The sequence below is a fragment of the Balaenoptera acutorostrata genome, chromosome 11 (assembly GCF_949987535.1).
Source record: "Balaenoptera acutorostrata chromosome 11, mBalAcu1.1, whole genome shotgun sequence".
NCBI lineage: Eukaryota > Metazoa > Chordata > Mammalia > Artiodactyla > Balaenopteridae > Balaenoptera > Balaenoptera acutorostrata.
The window spans coordinates 10,456,364-10,478,488 of NC_080074.1; the positions used below are offsets into that span (position 1 = coordinate 10,456,364).

General features: G+C 53.8%; 1 protein-coding gene across 6 annotated transcripts in view; it reads left to right on the top strand.

The window, feature by feature from the left end:
* Window positions 1-22,125, top strand: part of PLA2G6 (phospholipase A2 group VI) — a 51,462-nt gene that overhangs the window by 17,310 nt on the left and 12,027 nt on the right. For 5 of the 6 annotated variants that reach the window (XM_057557408.1, XM_057557407.1, XM_007189039.3 and 2 more), the window contains 10 exons: window positions 2,000-2,215; window positions 3,238-3,421; window positions 4,999-5,186; window positions 7,503-7,599; window positions 8,792-8,974; window positions 12,443-12,551; window positions 13,613-13,774; window positions 15,560-15,638; window positions 18,156-18,319; window positions 20,113-20,263. In XM_057557408.1, the coding sequence (XP_057413391.1) occupies window positions 2,000-2,215; window positions 3,238-3,421; window positions 4,999-5,186; window positions 7,503-7,599; window positions 8,792-8,974; window positions 12,443-12,551; window positions 13,613-13,774; window positions 15,560-15,638; window positions 18,156-18,319; window positions 20,113-20,263 (1,533 nt within the window). The remainder of the gene's footprint in view (window positions 1-1,999; window positions 2,216-3,237; window positions 3,422-4,998; window positions 5,187-7,502; window positions 7,600-8,791; window positions 8,975-12,442; window positions 12,552-13,612; window positions 13,775-15,559; window positions 15,639-18,155; window positions 18,320-20,112; window positions 20,264-22,125) is intronic. The other variant, XM_057557411.1, reaches the window with a different exon arrangement.

A 22,125-nucleotide genomic window follows, 5' to 3' on the forward strand; every position in this document is an offset into this window, starting at 1 on the left:
TTTTTTTTCTGGGTGTAGAATTCTCAATGGCATTTATTTTCTTTTAGCTCTTTAAGGATGTCATCTCATTATCTCTGGCTTCCATTGTTGAGCTGCATTGTTGAGTCTGATGGTTGCCCTCTGAAAATTTTTTTTCTCTTTGTTATTTTTAATGTTTTCTCTTTGCATTTTGTTTTCAGCAGTTGTTACATGGCACATGTGTCAGTTTTTGCTGCGTTACAATATGTTGACCAATATGTGTCATTCTCAATTATTGCTATGCAACAAACTCTCCCAAAATTTAGTGGCTTAAAACAATATCAATTATTTATCCCACAAATCTGCAATTTGAGCAGAGCTTAGTGGGAAAGGCTCAGTTTGATTCTACGTAGTATTAGCTGGGGTGGCTTGACTGCACGATTCACTTATAAGATGACTCACAACTGGCAAGTTGGTGCTGGCTGTTGGCTGGGAGTTCATCCAGGGTTAAGGGTCCAGGGCCAAGAGTCATCTCCATGGTGCTTCAGCTTCCCTGTGGTATGATGGCCGGGTCCCAAGAAAAAAGAGATAGAGGCTTCCAGTCTCTTAAATCCTTGCTCTAGAAACTAGGACGGCATCACTTCTGCCATATTCTTTTGGTAAAGCAGTTACAAAGCCAGATTAAAGGGTAAAGACACATAAATTCCCACTGCTCAGTGGCTCAATGGGAGGAATGTAAGTTGTAAGTGTGGATTTGGTGGCGGGGAAGGGTAGAGGAGGATTTATAGAATATTTTAAATTAATGGAATAATGTTTTCCATCAATTTTGGAAAGTTCATAGTCATTAACTCTTCAAATATGGCTTCTGTACAATTCTTTTTCTGTTCTGTTTTTGTATCTCCACTTATATGTATGTTAGATCTTTTCATTATATATTCTATGTCTTTTATCTAGTTTCCTGTATTTTCCAAGCTTTTGTCTCTCCATGCTTTATTCTGTTTACTTTTTTCTTACCTATCTTCCTTTTCACTAATTTTCTATTCAGCATTGTCCAATCTGCTATTATACCTAACCACTGAGCTCTTAATTTTGGCAGTTGTATCTTTAAATTCTGCAATATCCACTTGGTTCTTTTTTTTTTTTATATAGTTTAAAGTGTTTTGCCAAAATTGTAAATCTTCTATTTTATCCTAATATTGTCATAGTTATTTTAAAGTCTGTGTCAGGTAACTTCAGTATTTGTAGACCCCCAGTTATAGATCTGTTTCTCTTGTATATTGTTTCTCTTGGTTTTCTTTCATATCTTCTTTTTTAAAAATATTTATTTATTTATTTATTTTTGGCCGCACTGGGTCTTAGTTGCGGCATGTGTGATCTTCCATTGCGGCACACGGGCTCTTCGTTGTGGTGTGCGGGCTTCTCTCTAGTTGTGGCACGCTGGCTTCTCTCTAGTTGTGGTGTGCAGTCTCCAGAGCATGGGGGCTCAGTAGTTCCAGTGCACAATCTGTCTAGTTGTGGCATGCAGGCTCAGTAGTTGCGGTGCACGGGCTTAGTTGCCCTGTGGCACGTGGGATCTTAGTTCCTCGACCAGTGATCGAACCCGCGTCCCCTGCATTGGAAGGCGGATTCTTAACCACTGGACCACCAAGGAAGTCCCATTTTTCATGTTTTCTTATCTCTTCATGTGCCTGGGGAGTTTTGCTTTCATGCTGGACCATGGATTTGCAGCAATGCTTGTGGAAATATATGTGATGATATCTTTTAAAAAAGAAAGAAAGGAAAGGAAATCTTTTCAAATGAAAAGAAAGCCCCGACTCCATTTAGGTTTATGTATGTGTGTGTGTGTGTGTTATGTGTGTGTGTGTGTGTGTGTGTGTGTGTGGTGAGGGTTGGGAGTCCAGCGGGAGCAGGTCAGTCCACAGCTGGAAGCAGGCAGGGACCTGTTGGCAGGGACCCAAGTCTTCAGATTCCATCAAGGGCATGGGCCAAGGGTCCCTCCCGGCTCATTTCTGTGTCTTCCTCCTCTGCCCTGGCTCCTCAGACTCTTCCAGCTGGAGACAGAGGCCGATGCCCTGGTGAACTTCCAGCAGTATTCTTCCCAGTTGCCGCCCTTCTACGAGAGCTCCAACCACATCCTTCACGTTGAGGTCCTGCAGCAGCTGACCGACCTCATCCGCAACCACCCCAGCTGGTCGGTGGCCCACCTGGCGGTGGAGTTGGGGATCCGAGAGTGCTTCCACCACAGCCGCATCATCAGGTGGGCGGGGGACTTGGCCAGGTGGGGCAGGAGGGCAGGACCCTGGGGATGCTGGGTGTGGATGGGGAGTCTCAGTCCAGCCTCAGTTCCCCTCCGTAAACTCAAAGGTTGCCCAGAACGTTTGACCTCAAAAAGGGCAGCATTGCCTCTGGGTTAGAGCAGGGGAATGCCGACTAAAGTCAGAAGGAACAGTGTAACATTTCTGGAGTGCCTGCCAGGTGCCAGGCCGCTGGTAGCAGTTTTATACCCACCATGAACTTGAATCCTCTCAACATGCCCATGAAGTAGTGTCATCCCAGTGAGAGGTTATGTGACTTGTGCAAGGTCACTCAGCTGAAGAGGGCTGAAGAGGCTTCAGATCCTTGGTGTCTCCTTCCAAAGGCCTGGTTGCCCTTTTGGAAGCTGGAACACTTAATCTCGTATGTCTGTTTGGCCAACATGCCCCTGGCGAGGGCCCCGTGCCAGCCGGAGGACTCGAGCTCACCATCCTGCCCTGAGGTAGCCACACCTCCAGTTCTCTGCTTCAGACAGTTTGGTTCAGCTCCCGGTCCCAAAGCTCAAAAATCTTCACTGCCTTTTACAGTTTACCGGCATGATCTTGGACATCATGGTGTTTGATCTCACAATAGTTCTTTCGATTTCCTAGGGCAGGCGTGGCAGGTATTATTTTTATTTTTTTGTAGATAAGGATATTGAAGGCTAGAAAAGTTAAGTGAATTGCCCAAGGTTGGTGAGATTTCTGCCTTCTGCGATTCTTTCTATGCCACCCCACTGCCCACTTCAGGCTGGTATGGCCCTAGGGCACATCCCTCATACAGGTGTGCAAACTGAACTAAAAACTGATACAGATCACATCAGTTACAAGTAAATTGTGACTCAGCCCTGAGTTTGAACCAGCCAGCTTGAGTGGGGCACGAATGCTCTTGGGCTCCTCGCCCACCTGCCCTGCGTCTGCACTTGGCTTTCTCAGTGCCCCGCCCACCTCGCGCCACACCCCTCACCTCCCCGGCCCTCCCCTGCAGCTGCGCCAACAGCAGGGAGAATGAGGAGGGTTGCACTCCCCTGCACCTGGCCTGCCGCAAGGGCGACTGGGAGATCCTGGTGGAGCTGGTGCAGTACTGCCACGCCCAGATGGACGTCACCGACAACAACGGAGAGACCGCCTTCCATTACGCTGTCCAGAGTGACAATTCCCAGGTGCTGCAGGTGAGCAGGGTGGAGACAGGGCGACTGATTCTGGCCACACCTTACCACGGCCGCAGCTGTCTTTGGGCCTCTGGGCTCAGGTGTCCCTCCGGGCCTCTCACTGTCCCCACCTTGATCCTTGAGGCCTGAGCCCTTTCATGGAGGGTGTAGCCCCACCCGGCACTTGCCTCCCCGTGCTTGTCAAGGAGACACATCCTCGGCCACTTTGCTCCTACAACCCTGGGAAAGTCCTCCAACCCAGCAAACTGAGCTCAAGGTCTAGTCCCGTCAGTCAGTTTAATTCAGCTTCTCCTGAGCACTCACCGTAGGCTGGGCCCCTGGGCCGGGTGAATTTCAGCCCCTCCCTGGAGGCGCCCGTGGTCCAGCAGGACCTGAGCTTAACTTTTTACAGTAACTCAAAACAAACAAAACTCCATCTGGCTCCTGTAGGCATTTGCACCAAAGGCACTCCTTCTGTTAAATTTTTGATCAGCTGGGCAGAAAAATAAAAAATAAAAATTGTAGGCAAGTAGATCAGATGATGAAAAGGCTACCTTATATATCAGATAGAAAAGACAGAATACTGGGCAGTATTTTATTGCCTAGAATTAGAAGATTCTTCTAAAGGTTATATCTTTCTCTCTGCCTTGGCATCAGAATGGGACCCCATTATTCCAGAAAATATGGATTCCTGTCTTATGATTAGTGCTGTCAGGGAAGGGAATTCTATACCCACTGTTGAACTCTGCCCTTACTGAGACCCCACTGTGTGCTCAGCACAGCACCACGTAGAACCTGCCTCGATTCAGAGGGCGGGCACTCACTCTTATCAATAGCTGTCCTTTACCACTGGTCCCGTGCCTGACCCTGTACTCAGTGTTATATGTGTTCTAGTTAATTCTCAAGATACCCTCTGTGGGTGGAGGCCATTATCTTCTTCTCCTCGCCAAAGAGACTGAGGTTCAGCGAAGTTATGTGCCCGGGGAGGGGTGCCACAGAGCTGTGAGCGGTGGGGCTGGCCCTTGAATCGGGCCTGGATGCCAGCACCTCGGCCAGCACCTGCTGTGTCCCTAGCCTGTCCACAGACCCAGCCGGTCACAGGGGTACACAGGGGTCATAATTAACCTCAGGGAAACAGCTTTCAACCACAGTCGAGGAAGTAAAATCCCCATGGCTGTTTTATTAATACTGGTGTTTTGTTTTGTTTAATTAAAAAATAATACCTACACGTAGCTGAAAAATTCAGGCAGGACAGAAGGGTATGCAATGGAAAGCAAGTCTCATTCCCACCCAGACCCCCAGTGCCCATCCTAGATACAACCTCTTTTACATTTCCTGATTGAGAAATTTTTCATACACGCCACAGTCAGGCCAGACCAGCGCCCCAGCCAATACTGGCACAGTCAGCTTCTTTCTCTCCCCAAAGCCTCCTTTCTTGGTTGCTTCTCTTGAAGTTCTTGTCAGTGTTCTCGTGGAGTCCAGCTTCCCTTCCCCTGAGGCCCCAGAGAGGGATGGCCACAGCGGTGGATGTTAGCAGAGGGACAGGCCAGGGGCCTCGCTGTGTTTGGCTCCTGCCCACCCTGAGGTCTTGCTGTCAGCTCCTAGGGAAGAATGCATCGGCTGGCCTGAACCAGGTGAATAACCAAGGGCTGACCCCGCTGCACCTGGCCTGCCAGCTGGGGAAGCAGGAGATGGTCCGTGTGCTGCTGCTGTGCAACGCTCGCTGCAACATCATGGGGCCCAGCGGCTACCCCATCCACATGGCCATGAAGTTCTCCCAGAAGGGGTAAGAGCCTGCCCTGCCCCACGTGGTCCGAGGGCCCTCCCGTCTGCGTGGCCAGTCCTCCTGCCCAGGCGAGCAGTGGCCTCCACAGGCTCATTAGATGCGTGTCAGATCCTGGTGCCAAGGGCTGCCCTGGTACAAAGAAAGTATTTGATAAATGTGTGGGAGTGTGAATCTCGGTCCATGAACTCTGCTGTGCAGAGAATAGAACTTTGTAAGTTGCTCAGTCATGCACCTTAATTTCTGACCGTGAGCCTCCCTCTACCAAACTGGAGAAAAACAATCTTAAACTTCCCTGGGGTTCCCCCTTTCCCGCTGCCCCAGGTGATGCCCCAGTGCTAGAATCTCATGCAACCCTAAGGCTTGGAAGGGCCCATGTGACCTGGATCCTCTTCCATCCAATCCCACCACATCTGATCTGAACAGCCCCTTCATGGCTGCTGTGCTGGTGCAGCTTCTGTGCCCAACTCGAAGCCTAGGAATGCTTAGCAAGGTGGCCCAGGGCCCCATCTGCCTGATGCATCCCTCCTTCCTGGGGGGTGGCACTGCTGGGACTCAGGTGCCAGGCCCATGTCTTGGGGAGCTCTAGACCACTCATTTCTTCCTTTCTCCCAGCCCTGGGAAACCTGGTCTCAGGATAATTCTTCTCCATGTGCAGTGTGGGCACGTGTGTGTGTGTGTGTGTGTGTGTGTGGATGTAGGAGGGATAAAAGAGATGACTATCCCAAAATACTATGCAGCAGATACAGTAACTAGAATGAATGAATGAGTCAGGTGGTCCCTCAGTCCCAGGCACTGTGCCTTACAGAGGTGGATGAGAGAAAGCTCGGGACAGGGGATACAGAAGTCGCCCAGTACTTTCCAGAGCCATGTGGTAGACGGACAGCAAGAAAAGAGCTCAGAGGGGCTGCCCTCGGGTGGGGGGCAGGCACGCTCACCCTCCCTCAGGGTTTTCCTTCCTCTGGGGTCTGCACCCACCTTTTGGCCCCTGGAGGGCATTGATGTCCCCTTGAAGGTCTGGTCCAAGCTTGGACAAACCCTCCTTTCCTTGATTCTTCATCGTACGGCCAAGATGAACTAGAACTTTCGGGAAGACTTGACCAAATGGTTGGAGACAATCCCAGCGCTCCCACCCCCAGTCACCCCCAGTTACTGAGTTGCAGGTTGCAACCTGAATGGACACACGTGATGAGTGATGCTCTCCCACACCCAAGGGCTGGCACGGTGGCCCCGCTCCAGCTTGGCTCCAGCCACCCTACTGGCTTCAGTCACCTTCTTGGTCCAGGTTACTTCCAAGATCCCGGTGTGGCCCAGGTTGCTCCCTCCTCAGACACCTGCGACCACATCCCAGGCCTCCCGTGTGGGTCGTTGCAGATGAGGCAGCACGAGTCGTCTCTTACCTCGGGTGTGCTCTGCACACAGCCACGCTCCTCTCAGGGCCCCAAGGGGGCACATCTCTCTGTCACCACGTGGCAGCCCGCGCATTCATGCTCCAAGAATCACAAGTGTTAGGGTTACTGGGACTGGTTCCATCCCAGCCCTGATCTGGGGGCCCCTCTGCTGTTGGTATCGGCTCAGCCGAGCTTCACAGAGAGCTGGGTTGGGCCCAGGACCCCACTTTGACTTAGCATCACGTCTTCAAGGTTCGTTTGTGTCGTAGCCTGTATCAAAACGTCCTTCCCTTTTAAGGCAGAATTACTCCACTGTATATACCACATTCTGCTTATCCATTCATATGTCCATGGAGACTTAGGTTGTTTCCATCTTTTGGCTATTGTGGGTAATGCTGCAGTAAACACTGGCATGCAAATATCTTCTTGAGCCCCTGCTTTCAGTTCTTTTGGTTATCGATCTAGGAGTGGAAAGCAACTGCACTTCACCCCGCCTACTGCCTCCCACAGGACGCAGTCACTACTTGCAACACCAGCCGTTTGGGAGGCAGGGGAGGATAGAGGGCGGCCGTGTGCCAGTCACAGGCACCCATGTTGCAGACAGGCCCAGCCACTTTCCAGAAGTCACCAGTGGGAAGCTGGGGCTTAACCTCGAGCCTGTCTGACTCTGCAGCCAGCACCAGTGAGAGTGATCATTGCTGACCGAAGTCATCAAGGAAGGCTTCCTGGAGGAGGGGGCTTGAGCTGTGCCTTGAGGGGCTCAGGATACCGTTGCCGTATCACCATATGCATGCTGGTTGGTTTTGTTGCTACTGTATTTGCAGGAGCTCTCCCTCACCAGTAGATGAAGCTTTGAGTCGTGGCCTCTTCCAGTGTCAGGCTGCCCCCGCCGGCCTTCCTCACTCCCATGTGGCTTCTCTCTCCCCAGGTGTGCTGAAATGATTGTCAGCATGGACAGCAGCCAGATCCACAGCAAAGACCCTCGCTACGGAGCCAGCCCCCTCCACTGGGCCAAGAACGCAGAGGTAGGCAGGTCTGAGGGTGAGCCGGGGCAGGGGGAGGGTCCCAGAGCCCTTTGTTCCTTAGCTACCTATAGGAAGGAGGTTCCTGAGAGGTCTCTGAGGGTGGCACTTGGGGGCCCAGGAAATAAGCCCAAGGAGGGATGATGTCCTGGCATTGCAGGTGAGTGTCCCCTCTGCGGTTTCCTCATGTGTGAATTGGGGATCTATGGCCTACCTGTGGAGGTATCGTGAAGTCAGCAAAGCAGCGCGTGAGAAAATTCTTCCTAAATTGTCAAGCACCTCGCAAATAGAAGGTGATGGGTGGTGATGATGCTGATGATGATGATGGTGGCTCTAGCTCCGTCTATAGAGAGCCTGGCCAGCATCTCCTCTGAGGCCTCCCCCTGAGCTAAGCTCTGACCCCCTGGGAGGATGGAGGTCTCTGATCACTTATCTCCAGGAAGCACAGCTATCAGTGCACTGGATGCCCTCAAAGATGATGGGATACTCGTAAATGTGACAGGCCAGGAGGGAAGAGACTGACAACCACTGTGGATACCTTCACACCAGGAGCTAGACACCAAGTCAGGCCCTCCTGTATGCTTTCATGTTCCTTGTCAGCACACTCTGTGAGGTGGGAACTTGCATTCCCATTTTCACAGCAGAGAAAACTGAGGTGCACAGGGGTGCAGTGACCCTTCCAAGCTCAGACAATGGGGATGAAGTGGGGCTGAGCTTTGGGCTCAGGTCTGTCAGGGTCCAAAGTCCAGGCTCTCCGGGGCTGTTGGGTGAGCAGGGGTGTGCGTTGCCAAGGCCCAGATGGGGTCATACCTTTGCATGGGCAAAGGTGGCAGGGAGTGGGGCAGTTCTGGGGCAGGGCCCAGAGGAGTGGGGCAGTTCTGGGGCAGGGCCCAGAGGAACCTTTGCAGGGAGGGATGGGGTCCTGTGAGCTCCAGGAAAGGACCCTGAAGCCCTTTGAGAAAGTCACCACAGCTTCAGCTTTTTGTCCCCTAGTTCCTGAGGTGCGGCCGGTGTGGGAGGCAAGGTCTGGGGCCACCCCCATAACTGGGGCCTGCCACCTTGGCTCCTCCCATTGCTGGAACTTTCCAGGGGCCTGAGACCTGAGGGAAGTGGCCCTGCCCAGGTGCCACCAGGTGCACAGGCCGCAGCCACTCTGAGCACCCCGCTGACTCGGGCCGGGACCCTGTCTCCGCAGATGGCCCGCCTGCTGCTGAAACGGGGCTGCGACGTGAACAGCACCAGCTCCGTGGGGAACACAGCCCTGCACGTGGCCGTCATGCGCAACCGCTTCGACTGCGTCATGGTGCTGCTGACGCACGGGGCCAACGCCGAAGCCCGGGGCGAGCACGGCAACACGCCGCTGCACTTGGCCATGTCGGTGAGCCCGGGCTTACTGCCTACTCGGCAGGGGTGCAGGTGACCAGCAGGGCTGGGGCATGCCCCACTCTGAGCCCAGAATAACAGCCCCTTCCTCTGCGCTCCAGGACCTCTCATTCCCATGCCCCCATGTGACATCTGGATGCTGTGAGAGGGGAAAATACAGCTCTGGCTACTGACCGTGGCCTTGGGCAACTCACATCACCTCTGACAGCCTTGACTTCCTCATCTGGAGAATGGAGGTGTTGGTACCCACCTGACAGAGTGGTTGAGTGGATTCAGTGATAGACACCCAGTAACTCTATGGGGGATGTCTAAGCAGCACATGTAAGACCTGGCACGGAGTAAGCATCCCCGAGACGTTCGTTCTCCTTCCCTGCATCATCAGGGAAAACTATTCATCTGCATGTTGCCCTTATCTCCCTGGTAGACGCCAAGCTCCTGGAAAGCCGGGCCTGCTTACACATCTTGGTGGCCCATGGTAGGTGCTGGTCACCTTTGCTGGTTTATTAGAGAGCACAGTTCCTGCCCTTAAAGCCCCTACAGTCTGGTTAGACAACTACAGCATGAACATACTAAATGCAGGGGAGGGAGTGTTATTTGTTACAGACGTGTGTGTATGTGTGTGTGTGTGTGTGTGTATATATAACTGTAGCAAACCATATGTACCCATAATTCTGTTCAACATGTCTCGGAGTGATAGAATAGGAGATTCCCCTGGAACTCTAAAAGAAGGAGATTTAGGACAAAGTCAAAGACATCCTGTTATATACCAAAGGTCATAATTGTAGAGGGGATGTTGCCCAAGAGACTGAAACTATAAATAAAACTGTGGACATTTTTAGCACTGAATGGGCCCTTTGAATTATGTAGTTGAACAGTTCTTAAACTTTTTGGTCTGTTTGATCCTTTTATGCTTTTCAAAATTATTGAGAATCTCACAGACTTTATTTGAATGTTATCTATCCATATTTACCATATTAGAAATTAGAAGTGAGGGATTTTCAAGATACTTATTAACTCATTTAAAAATAACAATAATTTACCAAGCCCATGCTAACATAAGTAACATTTTTATGGAAGATCGACTTTATTTTCCAAAACAAAAAATAATTGAAAAGAGTTGGCATCATTTTACATTTTTGTGAATCTTTTTAATGCCTGGCTCCAGAGAAGGCATGGATTTTCCTATCTTCTGCTACATTTATTCAGTATGTTGTTGCATATGTTAAAAATATGAAGAAACTCTGGCGTCACATAGATATGTACATAGTTGGAAAAGATGTAGTTGTACCTTTGCAGATAATTGGGGAGATTCTTTCTTTCTTTCTTTCTTTCTTTCTTTCTTTCTTTCTTTCTTTCTTTCTTTCTTTTTTCTTTTTCTTTTTCTTTTTTCTTTTTTTTTTTTTTGGCCATGCTGCGTGGCTCTCGAGACCTTAGTTCCCCAACCAGGGATTGAATCTTAGTTCCCCAACCAGGGATTGAACCTGGGCCCCAGCAGTGAAAGCGTGGAGTCCTAACCACCGGACCGCCAGGGAATTCCCCCTGGATATTCTTTCATATTGCACCAAAACTTGACAAGGGGTAGTTTCTGACAAGTTGGTTGCAGTGGACACTCTGAAATCATTTCCTCGGACTTTTCACTCTCTGTTACAGTGAAAACCATTGGCATCTTTTGCACTTTGCCTGGATCTTTTACCCCTGCACGACTTCGTGTCATCCTTGGAAAATATTGGTTTGCTGAGTATGACTAGCTACCAAATATTGACCCATTTTGTTATACAGTCTCAAAACCCCACAGTTGTAAATATCACCACAATTTCATCAGAAAAGTCTTTAAATTTGGGGAAGCTGTCAAGCCCATCATGGCATAGAGCAGTGTTCTAGAATTCCAGTTCTTGTTTGAAAGCTTGAGTTCTATCACTGGCACAAAATACTGCCAGCTGTTTTTCTTGAAGTGATAGGCTCACCGCATTCATTTTTGAGAAAATACCTCCTAGATACCCAACGCTGAGCAATTGTAGTTTGTCTGCCAGTTGTTTTCTCGACTAAAAACAGTTTCTCTTGCAAAAACAGCAGCTCATTCTGCTTGCAGCTGAAACAGTCACACAGTGCTTTTCCCGAGACAACCATCGTACGTGGTTATGCCACAGAAGTGCCTTGTGCATACTGTGCATTTTATGACACCGAATACACCAGTGTAGAAACTTAATAAGATTAACATTTCTTACTGCTTCATCAAGGGCCTTCTTAAGTGAAGCTGGCTTTTTAATGAATGAATTTACTTTTTACGATGAGTGCGTGGCAGAGGAGAAAAGCATGATGACTGTTAGTTTGGTGCCACTGCCTTGCTTCATGCTAAGGCACCAGCAGTTTTATCCACAGTTGTTTTTACACCATCGGTGCAAAAGTTAACACAGTGCACATGCAAACAACACCTTGATATTTTCATGAATATGGTTCTAACCTCTTGAACCCTCTAAAGGGTCTCCATATTCATAGGGGTCCACAGTTCTTACTTAGAGAACTGCTGACATAGGCCATTGCTTCCATACTCCGGTCACCTGCATACCATGTGTGCAGTTTTTGGCGGATTCACGAACCACTTTTACAACTATGTACTTAATCATTGCTTTAATTTGGCTTGCTTTTAAGCTTACTTAAATTTATTTTGAAGGAACTGTTATATTACCACCATAGGTGGTAAACCAGTGCCACAAATAAAAGGTAACCAAAGAAGAAATATATAACTAATGGTTAAAACACACGTTTACCTGCGCCCATATACGTCCTAATGGTGCATGAACAGCAGTTTGGAAAACGGCTTTCTAGACACACCTCTTCATTCTCTAGGCAAGGAAATCAGGCCCTGAGAGAGGGAGGTGACAAGCCCAGCGCTCAGGTCTCCTGGCAGCCGGTCTGTTGGTTTGTGCTGGGAAACCACGCCCAGCCCGGCCCCGCTGCCCAGCCTCCAGACGTTCACTGTGCATTCTCTGGGGAAGGGGCTGCCGTCAGGGAGGATATGTGCTCGGTTTCCCCCTCAGAACCGGGGCCCTGGACTCGATGGGGGCCTTTCCTCACTTACCCTCTCCTGTTAGTCCTGCCAGCGACCAGCGGCTGACCCTTCAGTGGCCCCACGGCTCCTGGGTCAGGGGTCATAGATGTTTTGCTTCTTTAGAGAAGGAGCTGGCGGGGCTGGGGGCTGGGTGAATCACTTCCATTTTCTACCTGGGTTATTAAATTCTCACCTGGGGATACTTGTAAGCCTGTTTGTCAGGGCAGTGGCCTTCAAACTGTAGACTGCAATATGGGATTGACTGCGGGTGGGAGTCAGAAGGGTTCCAGTGTCTCTCTCCATGCTGGTGAGAGGCCCGCGCAGTTGATGGATTGGAGGGGAAGAGGCTGGGATCCTTTCTGTCTGCACTTCCCTGAGCTGTTGCATATTTCCCCCTCATTCCATCACCAACAGAAAGACAACATGGAGATGATCAAGGCCCTCATTGTGTTTGGGGCAGAGGTGGACATCCCGAATGACTTTGGAGAAACTCCTGCCTTCATAGCCTCCAAGCATAGCAAACGTATGTGCTCTACACTGTGGGACCAGAGTTGGGCAGGAGTGGGTGCGGGGTGCAGGGACTGGGGAGGAGGGAAGTCCCAGCCATCAGCTGCCCACGTCCTGTCCATACCGGCCCCCAGTTGCTCCCTGCGCAGAGGGGCTAGGAGCACTGGGAGGCCCAGAGGGGAAGTTTCCTTTCCCCAAGAACAGGGCCCCTGACCACTAGATGGGGGCCCCAGGGGGCTTGCCAAGGCAGTGTCCTCTTCTGTGCGGCCACCATCCTGCCTCAGGGTGCCAGGACTCTGGGGGGTGGGGGGGGGCGGGGTAGGCAGCAACAGCAGCCCTCTTCCCCACTCTTGGGGAATTCACTGACGCAACCACTTGCAAGAACAGCACTAGCCGATGCATGTGCTGCATGACACGTGTTACCCCCGGTGCACCCAGGCATGTGCTTCATGACACGTGTGCACCCCTCGTGCACACAGGCACCATGCCTGTGCTGCGTGCTGGCTCAGTGAGCCTTGGCTTCAGGGCTGGAAAGAGCAGATCCTCCTCACCAGAAGGCTGGCGCCCTCTGGAAGGTTCCAGGGAACTGTGGAGGTTGCTGTGGGTGTGTACCTGATAGCGTTTGCAAGCAAGCGTGTGTGCATGTGCGTGCATGTGCGTTTTCAGTTATCCCATCCGTTAGATGGGAGTAAATGCCCACTGGCTTGTTCATTCCTGTTGCGCTCTGAAAGCCTCAAGAATTGCTGAACGTGGAGGTGGGAGTCCTGCTTTCTTGGCTGGTGTAGAAGGGAAAGCGGGGGTTCCTCACATACTCGGGCCAGGCAACACCGACCTCCTCCTTCCATGTTCCAAGTCCGACTCCCAGGACCCGCCCCAGCCCCAGGCAGCTGCTTTGGAAGTAACAGACTAGAGTCAGCACGCCCTGTCAGGGTGGGATCGGGGCTCTGGGGCACCCCCGACCCCCCACATACCCAGGTGGCCTGGGAGAGGGGACCATGTGGGGAAGGGAGGGACCTCTCACTTGCACGTCGACAGTTTCTGATCCTGTGCGATCTCCCCCTCCCCAAACACGACAAGTCGTCACCAGGAAGGCGCTCCTAACCCTGCTGAGAACCGTGGGGGCCGACTACCGCTCCCCACGCATCCCAGCGGTCTCGGCGGAGCAGTGCTCCGCAGCAACGCACTCCTCCTCCTCCCCGGAAAGATCGCAGCCCCCAGCGATCAGCTTCAACAACCTAGGTAGGCAGCTCCCCTCCTCTCTACCTGGCTCCCAGGCCCTTGGGTCAGAGCAGTCCCTGTGGGAAAGAAACGGGGCCCCAGGGGAGAAGTTGTTGAAGGAAGTGAAGGAGGATGGGCAGCATTTGCCAGCCTCGGGGGCAGCCAGCAACCCATAGCGCCCAGAGGCTGCCCGCGGTCCATTTCCCCCGAGAGGGTGCCCTGGACACCCATGAGGTGGGTACTTTCTTGGCCTCTCTGTGCCCTGGGAGCTTGGGTGGGCAGTGAGGAGTGCTGGTGGTGGCTCAGAGCCCTTGGCCCTCTGGCTGTGACCAGGAGCATTTCGGCCACGCTGCTGAATCTCTGTCAGGCCTGGGGCCTGTGTGCTCCTCTTCCGGCCCCTTTGGTGACCTACTGGCCAGGCAACCGGCATCTGCCCCGTGCATCCTTGGTGTCCGTGGAGACAGCCCCTGAGGAGGCGGAGACCTTCTCTGGGCTTCCTGTGGGCTGGCCCACCCAGGGCCCTGGATTGTTTGGGAGTGGGGTTTCCTGAACAGGGCAGTCAGAGACCGATCCTTGGCAAGCTGGCGCTTTTTTTTTTTTTTTAACTCTTGGCGAATCAGACACCAGCATCTTCAGCCAGGATAGCCCGGCCAACCCTGGAGCTCAGGACAGGCAGAGCCGGCAGCCACAGTTAGTCCTTCTGGCTCCGCCTCTCTCCTCCCCCTGCCCCTCCCCACCCAGGACCTGCCCCCCATCGTTGTCTCTCAATTTTACAGGCAATCAGCCACCCAAGCCAGGCTGGATGGTGGGCCTGGGGCGCGGCGTCAGATGGGTAATGCCCTGGGCCTAGAGGGGCCGCAGAGCCCGCTGTGCCCCAAGTTAGCTGCAGCTGTAGTCCCCTCTGCTCCTTTTTCTCAGCTGCACATCCCTCTCCCTGGTGCTCTGTCCACACCTCTCCTGGCCAGTCTCCCACTTATCTTGTCCACTCAGGCCCCTTGCCCTGGTGAGGGGGAGACACACTGCCTGGCAGCCTGCCATCCTGCTTTGCTGCTTCTAGACTCCGTGCACAGCTGTGGGAAGGGCCCGTCAGAATCGGGATGACGTGACACTGCTGGGCCAGGCGACCTGGGGCCGGGCTGCTTGTCAGGAGGGCAGCTAATCCATTTGGTGGGCGTGGGATGGGCCTTGGGCACAGGGGAAAACATGGATGCTATGGGTGGGTGCATCCGATCTGAGGCCGCTGAGGAAGTTTCCAGACCTGGGATCAGGGCACGAGGCATCTGGAAAGTGGTCGGGATATCTCCATTCCTTCATGGAGTTAAACCCCGAGGAATGTCCTAACTCTGTCCTTTTGTCTAAATGACCTTGGACGAGTTGTATAACCTCTTTGAGTCTCATCTGTAAACTGGGGGTAATGATTCTGTGACGGTGACTGTCAGCAGCACCGGCTCCCGTGCATGAAGAAACGCTTTGTGAACCGCACACACAGGGCACGTCGGGGGTGCTTGTGCTTCGGGGCTGTGGGAGGAAGACACAGGAAAATCGGGAGCTGGCCGGGCAGGGTGGGGCGCCGTTCCCAGAGCAGTGGGCTCCCCTCTGCATTCCAGCCCATCGCTCCCTGAGGGGCCTGTGGCCTCTGGCCCTGCTGTATCCTGGGATGAAGAGCCCTTCCAGGGGGTGGGAGGTGGATGCTCTGGCTAGGGACAGCGGGGTAAGGGCACAGCTCCAGATTTGCCCTCAGGACCCATGGGGTGGCGGGGAGCGGCACGTGCCTGGCCCCAGCCCGCCCTGCCCTGTGCCTCACAGAACTGCAGGACCTCATGCACATCTCCCGGGCCCGGAAGCCGGCCTTCGTCCTGAGCTCCATGAGGGACGAGAAGCGGACGTAAGTGTCGGGGGCAGGCTCATGGGCACGGCCTCTGCTGGGTGCCATGCAGCAGGCATGGGACTTTTTCTGGTCTGTATCTGGCTCTGCAAGCTAGCTCGCGCTCTCTGTAGTTCACAGCAAAGAGACTGAGTCTTCAGGGAGGCTGGGCCTGCTTCTCCATCAATCACCATGCCGGCTCCGAGCCACACGGTGGAGCTGGCTGCGGCCCTGTCCCTTCTCTCCCCGACCCTGTCATGGATTGTCCGGGGAGATGGCCCAGCTCTCCTCTGGAGAGAGCCCTCAGCTGCCTTGACGCTGAGGCTGCTTCCCTCTGATTCTACCCACTCCTTACCCTGCCTCCCTCCAAGAGCTAGGGGGTGGGTTGGTTCCCCAAGCATCTGCCGTATACCCAGGCCCATTCTAGGCGGCAGGCTGGGGTGATGGGCACAAAGAGAAGAAACCCAAGCCCGGTCCCTGAGGACAGTCCCTGGTGATAGTGGTTGTCAGAATCAGTGCCCGCCAGCTCGGCGAGTTACCAGGACAAACGTGTTTCCTATCAGCTGTGCTCTCTCCACCCTTCCCTGTAATGCTGGAGGTGGTTTATTTGTTCTCTGTTTTTTACTATCCTGTGTTCCTAACAGCCTTCCTAGGGAGGCGTTAGTAACCTTGTTTTGCAAATGCAGAACTTGAGGTTAAGTGACTTGTTTAAGGTCACACAGAGTCAGTGTCAGAGCAGACGCAGCCCAGGGCTTCCGAGTCCATGCCCTTTCTGCTCCTGCAGGCTGTCTCCTGGCTGCACCCCTAGTGCCCTCCCCTGCAGGGAAAGCTCTCTTCTCCCAGAAGCAGCTCCCAGGGCCCGGCAGCCACATCGGTGGCTGGGCCTCTCCTCGTCAGAAGGCTCGGCTTCCCCTTGCTGTAGCCCACTCGTCTCCTCGGCCAGCCCGTGACATGCGCCCTGAGGGTGCACCTGCCCTATTGGCCATCTCCCCCTTCCCTCCCACTGCGGCCCCCCTCCCACACACACCCCTGCGCAGGGGCCGAGCAGGGTACCAGAGGGAGGACTGACAGGTCCCCGCCAGTAAGAGGAAGGAGGCGGCAGATTCTCCAGCAGGACTGGGGAGTCTGCACAAGCCTGAGCACCCTCCCTAGAGGTGGGGCTGAGACAAGAGTCAGGATACCCCTGTGAGGACCTCCCCACGCAGGTGTGTGAGGACCTCCCCACGCAGGTGTGTGAGGACCTCCCCACGCAGGTGTGTGAGGACCTCCCCACGCAGGTGTGTAAGGACCTCCCCACGCAGGTGTGTGAGCCACACAGCTCGGCCCTGCCCTCCATTGCCAGCCCCACATCTTCAGAAAGTCCTCTTGCCTCTTTGCTCCAGCCTCCCTGGCCAGGGGTCCTGCAGGCCTCCGACGACAGCACCGCCTCCTCTGCCACGCTCTGGGCTTGCTGCAGGGCTGGGCAGCTTGTCCAGGAAAAGACGAGGGACCCCGGAGGCGGGCCGCGCAGGCTCCTTCATCTACCAGCTGTGTGTCCGTGGGACGCCTCCCGCCCGCAGAGCCGGGCCCTGCCCTCAGCGGGGGAAGAAAGGCAGCAAACAGTGACCAAAGTGACCAAAAGCAATTGCGGATGGAAGCGAGAAGGGCTCTGCACCGCAGAAGTGGGTGGGGCAGGAGTGGGAGGGTCCCGATGGGGCAGGCTTCTCTCAGTGGTGACATTTAAGCTGAGATAGAAAGAAGAGGAGGAGACCGGAAGGAAGGTTCCAGGTCTGAGCACCGACGATAGAGTCCTTCTTCCCCAGGGCAGGGGCTGGGCATGGCGGGCCGTAGGGAGACAGGTCAGGATGTGTTGGAGAGTGTGTGACCCGGGAGTCCACAGACCCTGGTCCAGATCCACCTGTGTGACTCCGAGCTTCGTGTCCTCACAGATATGCACAGGGTGACAGGGAGTGTCCACCTGGAAGGGGTTTGGAGCATTTAAGTGAGTTCATGCTGGTGGAAGCTCCTTATGGCTCCTGACGCACAGACGGTCCTTCCCCCGTGCTGCTCCCACCTGGCTGGAGGGGCCTGACCTTCTTGGACACCCATTCCTTGTGGCCGTGGGAGAGCAGCCCTTCCCCCAGCCTTGTTTAATTCAAACAGACTTTTATCAGGCACCTGCTTCGGGTCAGGTCTGGGACTGGGGATCTGGATCTGACCAAAACCAAGTGGCCTTAGGGAGCCCCTGTTCAAAGTGGGGGAGGCAGACCCAGGCGTCTGCTGAGGCGGCACATGGCCAGGGAGGTCTTCCCTGCCCCCTGCTGCCCTCACCTTCCTGTATCTTTCTCTCTATTGCACCTTTCGCCTCCTGAAGTACCGTGTTTATTCCTGTACTGACTTTGCTGCCGCCTCCCCAAAGCCCCGGTAGCACACAAGCTCCGCAGGGCTTGGTCTCCACGTGCTCAAGCGGCTACCATGGGGCAGGTGCTCAGGGACACGGCATGCAAAGTGCCGGCTGTAATGGGACCCTCTTCTCTCCCACTGCTGTTCCCACCACAGCCGCGACCACCTGCTCTGCCTGGACGGAGGGGGCGTGAAAGGCCTCGTCATCATCCAGCTCCTCATCGCCATTGAGAAGGCCTCGGGCATCGCCACCAAGGACCTCTTTGACTGGGTGGCGGGGACCAGCACGGGGGGCATCCTGGCCCTGGCCATCCTGCACAGTGAGGGCAGACCCTGGGCTGCTGAGGCAGGACGGGTTGGGGCTGAGACCTGCCCTCAAATTGGGCTGAGTTTGTTCTCCGAGCTTTGCGGAGAACGTCATGGGGGAGGGGAGGGCCCATAGGCCCTTCGGGGGGTGGGACCGATTATCAGTCGGTGGCTGGGGTGTTGGGGTCCGAGGCTGGAAGGAGGAAGGGCTGGGGGGTGGGCTAGGGTGATGCCCACCCAGCCACAGAGGACAGAACTGGTTTCACTCTCAGCGTTGGGAGCATTTTTATACCGGTTGCCTCAACCATTGCTCCCCACGCCCCTGCAAGGCAGACACAGAAGGGCCTCAAAACTGCTGGAAATAAGGAAAAGCATTCTGAGGGTGGGTGGAGCGAGGGTCTCAGGAATGAGGAGCCACCGAGTCACAAATGCCAGAGCCCTAGTCTGCACACTTCATTTTACCCACAGGGTAATGGAGGCCCTGGGGGGAGAGGTGACCCAAAGTCACATGGCCCACTGGAGGGCCTGCTGGGGCTAGGAGTCCCAAGGACACCCATCCCAGCACTTCCCAGCGACACAGGCAACCCACGCAGTTTGCTGTCACTACAGCTTCCCAGAGGTGACAGGGCATTTTGCTTACTGGAAGGACTTCCGGGTAGGCCTTGTCTCGGCTCGAGCGATGTCTCCTTTATGGAGCTGTCTGGGCTGCATGATGCTGCATGTGGGGGTCCCCCTCAGAACGATCTACCGCCCGGCGGGAATTGTCTCAACATCCCTGACTGGGGATCCCTGCCTGGGTTGGGTTCCATGCCCTCCAGCTCTTCCTGCAGATCTGAAGGCACCAGGAGAGGACCCTCCCCTCCGGGACATCAAGGCCTTCGGGCCAGGCCTGTGCTGGGTGCTAGGCGTGCAGGGCTGAGTCAGGTGCACGCCCCACCTCAAGGAGCCCCGGGTCCCATGGGGGAGGCATAAGCATCCGGGTGTTCCCAGTGTGAGGGGGCCATGGCCCGGCAGCCCAGGGTGTGTGTGGGAGGGACATGGGGCACAGCCAGCCCAGGAGGTGACCTAGAGCAGCGTCCTGTGGGGCTCTGGGAAGAGGAGGATTATCAGTCGGCAAGCTGCTGGGACTTATGTCCCCTGGCCTCTGGGGCCCCGTGTCCCCTCTCTGGTCTTCCCTGAGAGAAGGGCCAGCTCAGGGCTGACTTCCGCTCAGCTGGGCATGAGATCTGGGCGTGGAGCAGAGTGGGCAAAGTTTCTAGTTTCTCCTCCAGAAAGGGTCACTTCCTTCTTCAGGGGGCATTTATCCCCCATCCAGGGTCTTCAGGCGCCCGGGGGCTATGGAAGGGATCTGAGAAGACGCCTAGTTCAACCTCTCCTGGGGGCAGAAGCCCTCCCCTCCACAGCCCCCCCGCTCACACACCCCTGGGCCGGCTGAGGCGTGCTGGGCGGTTTCTCTGTCCTGTGAGGTGCAGCCTGCCCCTTGGAAGCTGTCTGTTCTCACGGGACAGGGCTGGTCTTTCTATTCCATGGCAAACGGGGTGGATCTAGATTTATAAGCTTTTACACATTCAGGACCCCTTCTTTAAAGAAAAAATACAAATTACGAGTACAAGATTAAGTGCCGAGCCTTGGGGCTACCGAAGGGGATTTCTGCCTGTGGGGGAAGTTGCAGAGGAGGGTCCCAGGAGCCCCAGCTTGGTTGGTGCTTTGGTAAATCTGCCCCCCGCCCCCCGCTGGATCCTGTGCTCAGGCCCCCTGTCAGGGCAGCCCTTGCACCTCTCCCCACCTCCGACCCCCTTGTTCCTAGGCAAGTCCATGGCCTACATGCGTGGCATGTACTTTCGCATGAAGGATGAGGTATTCCGGGGCTCTCGGCCCTATGAGTCGGGGCCCCTGGAGGAGTTCCTGAAGCGGGAGTTTGGAGAGCACACCAAGATGACGGATGTCAAGAAACCCAAGTAAGGCTCCTCCTCCTCCTCTTCGGGGGCACAGCGGCTTTGGCCCCAGCCACGCACCCCGTCGGCTCTTCCTGGGAGCAGAGGGCTCCCTGCCCTGGTCTGCTTAAAGCTGAATGGGAGGGTGGGGGGCGGGGTGGCTGGGGGACGCGGGTGCAGAGCACCCTCGACCCATGTCTGATGTTTTTCCACCCAAACAGCACATCCCTGGGTCAAAGGGGGTCGGTTCTCATCCCTCACACACACGCTTGCTGAGCACAGCTCTGCCCCCAGCACTGCGTGTGTGTGTGTGTGTGTGTGTGTGTGTGTGTGTGTGTGTGTGTGTGTGTGTGAGATGGGGTGATGCAGCCATCAGGTGGGAAGGCTTATGATCTGGTTAGGAGATAAGTGACCTAAAAAAAATGGCAGCCACGCAAGGCAGCATGTGCTCATTAAGAGGTTCCAGAAGAACCTTCAGCACCACCACTTCCTTGTAGTATTTATTTCCCATCCTGGAATTACATTATTGTCTGCCTAATGCCTGGCTCACCTGCCAGACTGTGAGCTCCATGAAGCAGGAACGTGACTGCCTTGTTTTTCTGTTGCCCCGGCGTCTAGCACAGTGCCTGCCCCAGAGCAGGCCCCTGAAAAGTGTAGCAACTGACTATCCGTGGAAGCAAGGGGGAGAAAGGACTGACAACAAGGTGGTCAGGGAGGGCTTCCTGGAGGAAGTGAGGTGTGAGCTAGCCCTGGAGGGTTAGAAGGATTTCTTTTGATAGTAAAGCTTTTTTTTTTTTTCCATTTAAGAATAATACATAGTCTTTTAAGAAAATTTGGAAGTTACGGAAAGTAAAAAGAGGAGGAAAATATCCATGATTTATTAACCAAAAGTTAATGTTTTGAAAAACATTTTTTGTATATTCTATCCTAGACATTTTTTTTCTTTTTTATGGTGAAATAGAACATACATTTAGAAAAGTACATTAAACAGTTCCATGAATAGTTCTAAAGCAGACACCCACATATGACCACCAGCCAAGTCCAAAAGCCCCTTGAGTGTGTGAGAGCCCCCATCATAGTTCCTGCTCCCCCCCACCTCCCACGGAGGTAACCGCTCTCCTGTGACCCGGATTTCCTGTCTAGTTTCGGCGCCTGAATGCAGCCCTGAGCACGGTTTCGGTCCTGCCTGTCTCTGGGCTTGGACGGAATCCTTTTGTGTGTTATCCTTCCTTCTGTCAATGCCGCATTCATCAGCATGGTCCCTACCGTTGGGTGAAGCTGTGCTTCATTCATTCTCACGGCTCCTATGACTATGCCCCCATGGTTTATTTCTCCAGATACCTTCGACGGGCACTTGGGTCATTCCGTTTGGGCCTCCTGAGTCTGCAGTGGACATCTTGGGACTTATCAGAAGACCCCGGGGGGCACATGCCTAGGAGTAGAGCTGCCAAGTCTGCTTGGCCTCAACCCTTAGATTCTGCCCAGCTGTTTTCCAAAGTGGTGGTTTCTATTTCCACTCCCGTTAGCCATGTTTGAGAGTTCCTGGCACTCTGCATTCTTGCTTATTGTCAAACCAATTTAGCTTTATAACGTTTTTGTCTTTATAAATCTGGGGTGAAAGATACTGTCTCTGTTGATTGGAATTTTCATTTTCCTGATTACTAGTGAGGTTGAACACCTTTTCATATGTTTAGAGGCCATCTGGATTTCCTCTTTTATAAAGTTCCTATTCAAGTGTTTTACCCATTTTTGGCAAAATTGGGTTGTGTGCTGGGGGTTATGAGGCTTCTTAATTCTCTTTTTTATATTTTGAAAACTAGTCCTTTGATGGATCTCTTCTCCCACTCTAGGCTTGTCTTTTCACTCTCCTTACGGTGTTTTGTTGA